General features: G+C 43.2%; 1 protein-coding gene across 1 annotated transcript; it reads right to left on the bottom strand.

The window, feature by feature from the left end:
• Nucleotides 1–298: 298 nt before the first annotated feature.
• Nucleotides 299–3,318, bottom strand: LOC146554893 (uncharacterized). The gene has a single exon (XM_085251262.1). It carries the CDS (start codon nt 2,504–2,506, stop codon nt 299–301), a length of 2,208 nt encoding a protein of 735 aa, XP_085107388.1. The 5' UTR covers nt 2,507–3,318.
• Nucleotides 3,319–11,968: the final 8,650 nt, after the last annotated feature.

The raw sequence follows: 11,968 nt of genomic DNA, 5'->3' as shown, positions 1-11,968 counted from the left end.
ACAAGTCTCTTCCCAGTAAATTCACAGGCGCCTGTTTTGAACAAACATAGCTGTGTAACAAAGTCTGATCTCCAACCGTTGTGGGGAGGGGCACGGTGTAAGGCAGAGTTTTAGGTTCCCCAGATATGCCCACCACTGTAATCACTGTGTCAGTAAGTCTTTCACGAGCAACATCCTTAATGGTGGAGTACGTAGCTCCAGTGTCCACTAAAAAGCTGCTTCTTCTTCTATCTACAGTTATGGACAGCATAGGGTCCGCCGTTGTCCCTTCACCGTCCTGGGCAGTCTGTGGGGTGTCCTATAGCTGGGGACCACCCTCGTAGTACTCCCACCCCATCACAGGCATCTGTGGGGCCGGGGGCACTTCAACTAAAGCACCACGAGGTCCACCTCTGTGGCCAGGATGCTGATAGGGCCCACCACGGGCTCCCCTGCCTCTTCCAGCAGCCGGGTTCAAAGGGCACGCTTTAGCCCAGTGTCCAGGTTGTCCACACCGGAAACAAACATACATCTGGCCTCCCCTACCACCTCCCATCTGACCTCTTCCCCTGAAACCACCTCTGTTTCCTCCAAATGGGGAACCTCTCTGCCCATAAGGGGCCGGGGAGTGATAAGCACCATACTGGGGGGGCTGTGGATCAGCTGGCCACGGGTTCGGATACAAATCAGGGGCAACTGGACCAGGAGGGGGAGCCGCAGCGGCCACAAGCTGCTTTTTAGGCTTGTCACCTTTTCCACCCAGGTCGTTTTTAGCTTTCTGCAGCTGAACCTTCAACAGTTGCAACTGTAAATCTTCGACGCTCTCCGCTTTATCATCAGACTTAATCTGCACTTTGTTAAGATTAAAAATCAAATGTTTCTTCCAGATTGCAAAGTCACAGTCCTGCAAATCAGGATTATCCTCCATTTTCTGGCTTACTGACTCCGGAATGCCCCTCAGCACCGCCCTTCTAAACCACATGCTCTGTGAACAAGTCCTACTGGGGTGATGACCTGTATGGTTCACCCAGTCTTCAACAGCCTGATTTAGATAATGGGTGGGATTTTGTTTTCCCTCCCATTTAAATTTCTGTAAGGTGCCTTGATTTTTGGGTGGGAATTGTTTGCGCAGGGCCGGTCCAATAAACCTCAAGGCCTGCATTAGTGGCACCTCGTTCTCATGCGTGGTAGTACCCGCATTTTGTTCCAGATCCGCTGCCTGAGATCGGGATGTGCACCTAGTTATAATAGCTCTAAAATCTCCCAGTGCGAGGTCCTGTCCAGCTGTGTATTTATCCAAACCAGCCAACCAGGCATTCCCTCCCTCCATTATGTCAGGGAGTTTGTCCACTAGGGCCTGGACATCTCCGAATGAATAAGGTTGATACACTGGTCTACGTTGCGCTTTAGTCTGGACCAGGGGAAACATGCCTGGAGGCTGAGGCACAGGGCCCTTAGATCTAGTCTGATATCCTAAACTGTGAGGGGTAGAGGGGGGTGTATTGTTAAGGTCACTGAGTTCATCATCAGTATCCTCAGTTTTTCCCCCGCCTGGTGGGGTAGCAGTGTCAGCAAAAACGTGGGCTAAACTCATCTGTGTTTCCGGATCCTGACGCCCCACCAAAGACATGGTAACTGTGACATTTGGTGAAGTGCCAGGCTCAGTTTTTGCAGTAGCGGTCAGATCTCCTTTAACAGCGACAGGAGTGCTGGCAAAGGGGTTGGACCGGGAAAGAGGGGCTGACGCAACACGATTATTCACCTGGACCACTGACCTATGTTCATTTAAGCAGCTGCGTAATGCTGCTTCTAGATCAGTTAATTGTTGTTCAGTGGGTTCCTGTCTGTTCATTCGAACCGCAAATGGTGCGCTCGCAAATGGGTCAGTTAGGCCCTCAGATCCGGTTCCAAAACAATGGGACATGGAAGAGGGGGCTCTACTACTAGCTGAGGGTGTCGCCGACAGAGAGGAGCTTCCTGGGCAAAAATGCTTGGTATCTATGGGAGTTGGAGCTACGGGCGGTTCTTCTCCAATAGTCATTATTCCACCAGAGATATTAAGTACCGGATATATGCCTGCTGAGGGAGGAGTTGAGGCAGAATAGGGAGGTGGCTGAGACCTATTTTTCTTCATGTGTGGTTTTGCAGTTTCCCATAAACACACCCAGTGATTAAATTTAGCTTTGCGGCCTGCGTGCTTATCTGCTTCCTTTCTGTGTCTCACCCCGCTCATCACACCTGCACCTGCTGCTGCTGAGTTGGCTTCTTCCTCTTTCTCTTTTGCCTGCATAGCCTTATTCTGCCAAATTATTCCCCAGTTACCACTACTCCCCTCGTCCTTTCCCTTTTCTTTCATTAACCTTTCAGCTGTTTTCCTCAATGACTCTTTCTGCTTTTTTGCTTCTTTAGGCTGGTGTGTGGAGTTGATGACTGTCTCAACACATGTTAATTGTTCTCCCAATGTGCTAAGAATAACACCGGGACCCCAACCATCATCATTAGTTTCTCGATCTAATTCTCCATCCATTTTACTGTCAATGGAGGAGTGTTCTTTTATTGATTTTAAAGGAGAATTTGGGCCAGCTGGGTTTCTGCCTCTGTTAGGCACTAACAGCTGGGGCGCTGCTTTAAAGGTGAGTCAGCACTGAAATATCCCTTCAGGTGTTACCAAGCTTCTACCAAACCGGAGTCTGGCGGGTAACCTTGCCTAGAGCTTCCTGATAGGGGTGCTAGTTGGTTGTCACCTTGTTCACACGTCTCATTCACACTTCATACATTACCTGCAGTCACTCATTACCCTCCTTATGTATGTAATAAATGTGTAAAAAAAAAAAAAAAAAAAAAAATTCTATGTGTGGTGTATTATTTTAACCAAAAGAGGAACCTAGTTCCTTTAATTGTGTAATCTGTGAACAACGGAGAACCAAACTGTCCTGCCCAGTGTTCCACAGCAAGCATTCAGCGTGTATTTATGTGTGTCCAATATCAAACAGAACATCAAAACATTTAAAACACTAAAATCATCGGGGTTTTAAGAAGAGATCCGTTTTCTCCTATTGATCAAAGGGACCCCTCCTTTGGACTCCAACCAGTACTTCTCCTTTTTAAGTTTTAGAGGATCTTTTCTAATAAAGTCCTCTGGGCCTTCCTAACCCTTCTGTAGTTTAGAGAATATTACTAAAAAATATTCTCAAGGCCTTTAACCTTTTAATTTGTTTAGAAAGGCGTTACTAATAAACCCTTTCAAGGTCCCAGACCTGCACTGAGGTATTTATCCGACACCGGAGAGCAACCCGTCGGCTGCAACCGTGGTCAGACCTCAGTTCACTCTTATCTTTATTCACTTAGAATAATGTTTGATCAGATTATATTTTCTTCAGTACAAGCTCCAAAACACATACAAAATCCAAAACACGTACAAAATACAAAACACGTGCAAAATACAAAACACATGCAAAATCCAAAAGGCGTACAAAATCCAAAACACGTACAAAATCCAAAACACATACAAAATTCAAAACACATGCAAAATCCAAAACACGTACAAAATCCAAAACACGTACAAAATTCAAAACACGTACAAAATCCAAAACACATACAAAATCCAAAACACATACAAAATTCAAAACACATGCAAAATCCAAAACACGTACAAAATCCAAAACACATACAAAATTCAAAACACATGCAAAATCCAAAACACGTACAAAATCCAAAACACGTACAAAATTCAAAACACGTACAAAATCCAAAACACATACAAAATCCAAAACACGTACAAAATCCAAAACACGTACAAAATTCAAAACACATGCAAAATCCAAAACACGTACAAAATCCAAAACACGTACAAAATTCAAAACACGTACAAAATCCAAAACACATACAAAATCCAAAACACATACAAAATCCAAAACACGTACAAAATCCAAAACACGTGCAAAATCCAAGACACATACAAAATTCAAAACACGTGCAAACTCCAAAACACATGCAAAATCCAAAACACGTACAAAATACAAAACACATGCAAAATCCAAAACACGTACAAAATTCAAAACACATGCAAACTCCAAATCACAACGGAAGTGCTCCAGGACGCTAGGGGCAGTGTTGAGCTCGATTTGTAAAATAAACGGCAAGTTTGTTGCAAACACATGGGCTCTAGTCTCCGTTGCGCTTCCCAGGTTGCCTAGCAACTATGATACTAACAGCTGGAAACGTGTCATACAACTTTTTTTGACAGAAATGAAGGAGAACATATTTTTTTTCATTTGTTTGTTTGTTTCTACAAGAGCTTTGTGTGATTTGATAAGTATCTGAGGCTGAGACCACAGGACAGTAAAACATGATTTTTGGGCTTCATTTCTGTACTGAACAGTCATTTAAGATTAGCTAGTAAATAACAATTAGCTAATGTTGTTCATGAGACTAAAGTCATATCACTTTGGTAATGTAAATATAATATGGCCAATATTATGGTTATTATATTAGTCATTATTAGGCATTATAGCAGTGAACATGAACTCTGTGTCAAATACTGAGCTTCAGTACAGATTCAAGTTGCAGTTATTTACATGTCTTACCACCTTAAATCTTCACTCAAAGACAAGTATATAGGAATGACTGCCAAATTTATTTGCCACTGAAGCCGAAGGATGGCATCTGAATAAAACCTCTCTTGACATGCCTAGATGACATTAAAGCTTGGTTGGCTCTAAACTTTTTAAATTTGAATGAAAAGAAAACAGATTTGTTGGTGTTTGGACCCAGTGGCCCCTGTGAGTCCTCTTCTTTTCATTTGGAACCCCTGGAGGTTTATTTTAAACCTGTTGTTACTGCCCTTGGTTTTAAGTTGGACCAGTCCATTTTTATCATTTAAGGCGACTGGCAAGAGCGAAATCTTTTCTTTCTAGGCAGCACTTTGAAACCGTGATCCATGCTTTTATTTCTTCCCCTGTGGACTACTGTAACGCACTTTATGTGGGGGTCAGTCAGTTGTTACTCTGACATCTGCAGCTGGTTCAAAATGTATATTGACAGTGCATATATAGGTGTATCATATATAAGAGACAAATGTTGTTCCTTCAGTATGTTGGCATTACTAAATTTGGCTCAAATGCTTACATACATGTGTAAAAAGAAAATGTACAAGCTGTGATAACCGTTTCAAATCAAATCACTTTTATTGTCACATCACATGTGCAGGTACATTGGTACAGCACATGTGAGTGAAATTCTTGTGTGCGAGCTTCACTATGGAAGAAATATAGTATCATCAGAATTCAAGTATTTTTAGACATTGAATTTATGACACTGAATTTTTATCCTCCAAATTTCCCTGCAAAATTCACCTGCAAAAATTCACCTGCAAAAAATTCACCTGAAAAAATTCACCTGAAAAAAATTCACCTGAAAAAAATTCACCTGCAAAAATTCAACTGCAAAAGTGATGAACTTTAATGACCCAAGCCAGAGCAATCAGCACCAGATCGAGTCAAGTGGCTCTCAGCCAATTAAATTATGCTGTTTGATCACATGACACCGTTAGCCAGCAGTGTGTCTCCTAAAAGAGAGCTGTTTAAAGGTGAGTGATTAAGTTTTTCTCCTAAATAGAGATCATTACAGAACGCCTAGTCCTACTTAAAATCCCATTTATTATTATTTTTTTTTTATCATCTACTCGAACTAAGGAAAACGTTTGACTAACTCAAAGACAATTTCCACGCCTCCCCTGCCTGACTGCAGAGGCAGTTTTGAATTTAGGAGCGCCAAGATGGCAGCGGCAAACCCTGGCGGCTCTCCGGTGAGTATATATATTTTTTTATCTTCAAGTTTGTCTTTTGAAACCTTAATTTTATTTAAATCCGTTGCTCACGTATAAAGTACACAGACGGGGTCTTTGCTCAACTCGTCTGAGGCGTGTCTCACTAAGCGCTACATGCTAGCATCCTGCTAACCGAGCTACCCTTTACATGCTGTGCTTTAGAAAATAGGATACTCGTTAAAAAAAATACTCCGCAGATATTGATAGATAGACGAACACTGCAAATATAATGTTGGAAAAGAGAACGGCCTTTGGTGAAGGGGTAAAATACACCATGAATAAAGCCATAGAGTGAATGGCTGCCATGGTTGCAGAACAGCCTGATTTAATGACAAGAATGGGGAAGAGTGAGGTGAAGTGAACCACAGCCACAAAACACGGTCAGACAAGGCGGCAAAAGGGCAGTGATCTGTCCGTCAGTATGAAGTTGGTGTGTGCTTTGGTGAACAAAAACTCCAGACTGGTAGCAGGAAGATGGGAGACTCGTGTTTCACTGGAATAGTGGTGAATTAAAACATCCTTTGTTGGGGACATTTCGGTGTAAATGCATCCATACAGGCAAGACAGAGGCAGACTAGACAGTGAAGAAAACAAGGCAAACATTAGAAATATAAAAACGGAAATATAGGATGAGTCGGGGATGAGTTCCTGCCCCAAGTGGAGGAGTTCAAGTATCTCGGGGTCTTGTTCGCGAGTAATGGGAGAAGGGGGCCGGAGATCGACAGACGGATTGGGGCTGCAGCTGCAGTAATGCGGACGCTGCACCGGTCCGTCGTGGTGAAGAGGGAGCTGAGTGTAAAAGCGAAGCTCTCAATTTACCGGTCGATCTACGTCCCTACCCTCACCTATGGCCACGAGCTGTGGGTAGTGACCGAAAGAACGAGATCGCGGATACAAGCGGCAGAAATGAGCTTCCTCCGAAGGGTGGCTGGCCTCTCCCTTAGAGATAGGGTGAGAAGGTCGGCCATCCGGGAGGGGCTCAGAGTAGAGCCGCTGCTGCTCCACATCGAAAGGAGCCAGCTGAGGTGGTTCGGGCATCTGACAAGGATGCCCCCTGGGTGCCTCCTGGGTGAGGTGTTCCAGGCATGTCCCACCGGGAGGAGGCCCTGGGGCAGACCCAGGACACGCTGGAGAGATTATATCTCTCGGCTGGCCTGGGAACGCCTTGGTATTCCCCCGGATAAGCTGGAGGAGGTGGCTGGGGAGAGGGAGGTCTGGGCCTCTTTGCTTAGGCTGCTGCCCCCGCGACCCGGCCTCGGATAAAGCGGATGAAGATGGATGGATGGAAATATAGGATTAATATAACATTAGGGATGGGTATCGAAAACCGGTTCTTGTTGAGAACCGGTTCCCACTGTTTCAATTCCTTGGAATCGTTTGCCACTTTTATAAACGATTCCCTTATCGATTCCAGTCGCCCCGAATGACGTCATCACGTTGAGTAGCGTCTTTTACCCAGTAGGAAACATGGCGCCTGAGCGGCACAAACGCTCAAAAGTTTGGTTACACTTTATGAGAAAGGATGACAACAGGGCAACGTGCAATACTTGCAAAGTGGAGATTTCATCAAAGGGAGGAAACACTACGAACATGCAAAAGCATTTGCTCAAAAAACACGCGATTGCTTTCAACGAATGTCGTGTTTTTGATCCGCTCCGGACTAGCGAAGCTCAACCCAGCAGCAGCGGTAGCGTTTCCACGTCCTCTCCCGTTAATACTGCAGGTAACTAATCAATTAGCATTGCACATTATGTTAGCGCGATTTACCTTATTACAAAACCTGCTATTACTGTGCGTTGCATTTAGATAACCATGATGAGAGAGACAGAGTCTGGCTGGCTCAGATGCTGGCAGTTCTCGCTGCAGTCTACCGGTAGCGTCTCCTTTCAGGCCAGGATAGACGAATGTCACCGAGCAGTGTCTAAGTTTGTGGTCAAAGGCTTGCACCCATTTGCCACAGCAGATGCCCCCGATTTCACTTTGGTAAGTGAATGTGTTTAATTGTAGGCAGGGACATTACTGGATATTCTTGTGTAATTGCTACAGAATAATTTATGTTAAACTTTGTTATTGCTACAGGAGAATATTTATTTTATTATTTTACATATACATTTTTTTTCCTGGGGACCCTGTGACACCCCATTGAAGAGCCGTAGGCTGTGGATCTCTTAAGATCTCACTGTTGGGTTTGTAAGGCCATGTTACTCCTAAATTTCTATCTTGTTCAAAGAGAAGATATAAAACACAGTTCTAAGCTAATCGACTTTAGTGTTCTCCTTTTTTAAAAAAACGAATCGATAAGAGAATCGATAAGGAATCGAATCGTTAAACAGAATCGAAAATGGAATCGGAATCGTTAAAATCTTATCAATACCCATCCCTATATAACATACAATTAGGGAAAATGTAAGGAACACAATGTAAATGATATTGTAAAGTCATTAAAACAGCATACTCTGATTAAAAGAAACACATAATTGGGTAGGATAATAATAATAATAATAACAATAATAATAATAAAAAAAAACATGTACAAGATGGGTATGTATACTTGTAGCCAGAATTTAACAACTATAAAGTTGTAGCATGTCAGTACCTTACCCCATCCATTATATCCACACTTTCAGAAAAGGATATGGTCAATATCTTTACAAATACTATCTAAACTTAAACTGGATATTCCCTCTGCTTCTTCTGCTTCTCGTATACACCCTCAGGGTTTGTGATCAGCCAGCGGCTGATATGATCATTAATCCTGTAAAATAATATTCTTTCGGTTTATGAATCTGTTTGCATGGATTTCTTAATCCGTTTCCACTGTTAGCAGAAGTTGTGCATGCAGTTTTGGTGTGCTGCTCTCCAAGACTACAAGCTGCGTTAAAGTTGGAAGTAACTGGCCGATGTTCCACTGTTGAAGATCAGCTGTGCCCATTTGTTGCACATTGTGGGTATGGAGAAGTTGAGGCTCTTGCAGGCTACCCACAATTTCCCCAAACTGAGCGATTATACATCTTGCTTCCATATTTGTATCTTGTGTCACTAAAAATGCATTTTATTTTAATTTTATACATTGATTAATGACCTGCAGAATCTCCTTATCATATTAAGTGATTCATAATTGTCACTTTATGCTTTCTCCATCTTGAAAGTGATTACATCCTTTAGGTTCATTTTCTGCAGGCAGGTTTCTGACAGAACAGGCAGATTTAGAATATAACATGCAGCGTTCTATAGATGGACACATAAAGAAATGAAAAATTACATGTGCTAACTTTATAAACACTGTTACATTAATGATTAAGTAGATAAAACATTTATGTCAGCCTTGGCTCATAGTTCATTTAAAGACAAGAACTTTGTGTGTGTGTTTCAGGTACTGCACTCTCAAAGACTGAATGAACCAGCATTGCAGCCATGGGTCATTGTGAGCATCACAGGGAAGGTTGAAGCCGCCCACTGCAGCTGTAAGGCCGGAGTCACGGAGACCTGCACCCACGTCACTGCTCTTCTGTTTAATGTAGAAGCAACAGTGTTGATCTGTGGCACAAGGACTGTTACAGGTGAACCTGCATACTGGGTTTTGCTGGGTAATGTGACCAAGATACAGTCAGAGGTTGGCCATAAGATAGACTTCTCCTCTTCAGCTGCCCAAAAAAGGCTCTTGATCAAAACATAAACAGACCATCTGTAGTGACAGGTAAAAGGAGCCGTCCTCAAAAAAGAAAAACCCCACCTGCTACTGTGGAGGAGTTGTCACTGCTATAATGCCATCATGTTTTATCTAGGGGTCTAGATTTATGCCTATAGTGCACTGCCATGTAAATAATTTGCATTTACTGAATGAGTATCAGTGTTCAAAAATTGAATAAAGAAACAAACTAATTTTTGCCTTTTTTTTTTATTAAAACCACTTTATAGAACATCACATCAGTTACAATGTAGAATCCATGTCACTGGAGCATTTTGATTCAATAAACAGTAAAAAGGTGAGCTGTGAAGACCAAGGACAAGTGCAGTTCACAGGTTTTCTATCCAAGGAATCCCAGAAGATTGCATGGTGTCATTGCCCAGCAGTTGTTCGCAGGACATATGGACTCAACCTCAACAATCCCTCACACTGAGCAGCATGAAGTGACAGTGCAGAGGAAAAACTCCCCTTTAACAAGAAGAAACCTCCAGCAGAACCAGAACCCGGTTCAGTACCAGCAGCCATCTGGGTTTGGAGGAGAGAGACAGAGACACAGAACTACCAAAAGTATTTTTTTTTATGTGATTGACTGTTGTTGTAATTCAAGCCCTGAGTGTAGAGCAGGTAAGATATAAAGTTGCATCCTAAATTCCATGCTCATGCAGAGTGTTTAGTTTATGACTTTTTCACCTGGTCATTGAACAGATGGTCTTTTAGGGTTGACCAAGCTGGTACCTTGACTCTGTTCTCTGCAAGATGTTGCAAAAAACAAAATCATATGGAGACAATATTGGACACAAAAAATATATAACAATTTAGTTAAATGTAGCATTAACTCATAAGTCTTGCTAAAGTAAACCTTGTATTCTGATTCATCACAGCAGCAGTTCAGTTGGATGATGTCAGCAACTGCAGCAAGTGTCTTGCTGACTGAATAATTTCATCTTGCATAATCTGAAACAAACACATAAAGACAGAAACAATTTATAAATTAACGTTCGATAAAATCTAAGAATTAATCATTTATTAGATACCAATATGAATATGTCTACCATAAAACTTGTGTGGAGCGAAGTTACATTCAATCAAGATGGTCTGGCATGCTACAACTTTATAGTATTCTGGCTACAAGTATACATACACATCTTGCACATGTTTTTTAACATTATTATTGTTATTATCCTACCCAATTATGTGTTTCTTTTAATCAGAGTATGCTGTTTTAATGACTTTACAATATCATTTACATTGTGTTCCTTACATTTTCCCTAATTGTATGTTATATTAATCCTATATTTCCATCCATCCATCTTCATCCGCTTTATCCGAGGCCGGGTCGCGGGGGCAGCAGCCTAAGCAAAGAGGCCCAGACCTCCCTCTCCCCAGCCACCTCCTCCAGCTTATCCGGGGGAATACCAAGGCGTTCCCAGGCCAGCCGAGAGATATAATCTCTCCAGCGTGTCCTGGGTCTGCCCCGGGGCCTCCTCCCGGTGGGACATGCCTGGAACACCTCACCCAGGAGGCGCCCAGGGGGCATCCTTGTCAGATGCCCGAACCACCTCAGCTGGCTCCTTTCGATGTGGAGCAGCAGCTGCTCTACTCTGAGCCCCTTGGCCGACCTTCTCACCCTATCTCTAAGGGAGAGGCCAGCCACCCTTCGGAGGAAGCTCATTTCTGCCGCTTGTATCCGCGATCTCGTTCTTTCGGTCACTACCCACAGCTCGTGGCCATAGGTGAGGGTAGGGACGTAGATCGACCGGTAAATTGAGAGCTTCGCTTTTACACTCAGCTCCCTCTACACCACGACGGACCGGTGCAGCGTCCGCATTACTGCAGCTGCAGCCCCAATCCGTCTGTCGATCTCCGGCCCCCTTCTCCCATCACTCGCGAACAAGACCCCGAGATACTTGAACTCCTCCACTTGGGGCAGGAACTCATCCCCGACTCATCCTATATTTCCGTTTTTATATTTCTAATGTTTGCCTTGTTTTCTTCACTGTCTGGTCTGCCTCTGTCTTGCCTGTATGGATGCATTTACACCGAAATGTCCCCAACAAAGGATGTTTTAATTCACCACTATTCCAGTGAAACACGAGTCTCCCATCTTCCTGCTACCAGTCTGGAGTTTTTGTTCACCAAAGCACACACCAACTTCATACTGACGGACAGATCACTGCCCTTTTGCCGCCTTGTCTGACCGTGTTTTGTGGCTGTGGTTCACTTCACCTCACTCTTCCCCATTCTTGTCATTAAATCAGGCTGTTCTGCAACCATGGCAGCCATTCACTCTATGGCTTTATTCATGGTGTATTTGACCCCTTCACCAAAGGCCGTTCTCTTTTCCAACATTATATTTGCAGTGTTCGTCTATCTATCAATATCTGCGGAGTATTTTTTAACGAGTATCCTATTTTCTAAAGCACAGCATGTAAAGGGTAGCTCGGTTAGCAGGATGCTAGCATGTAGCGCTTAGT

This window comes from Mchenga conophoros, linkage group LG17, assembly GCF_057382185.1.
Source record: "Mchenga conophoros isolate Kocher_MC1m ecotype Shallow Benthic linkage group LG17, M_conophoros_male_GT1.1, whole genome shotgun sequence".
Lineage (NCBI taxonomy): Eukaryota > Metazoa > Chordata > Actinopteri > Cichliformes > Cichlidae > Mchenga > Mchenga conophoros.
The sequence above is the reverse complement of the archived record's forward strand: the minus strand, read 5'-3'. Positions and strand labels throughout refer to the sequence as shown.

What these genes read in the sequence shown, in the direction of transcription:
- LOC146554893 (XM_085251262.1), bottom strand. Translation starts at nt 2,506, where the DNA reads ATGGATGGAGAATTAGATCGAGAAACTAATGATGATGGTTGGGGTCCC.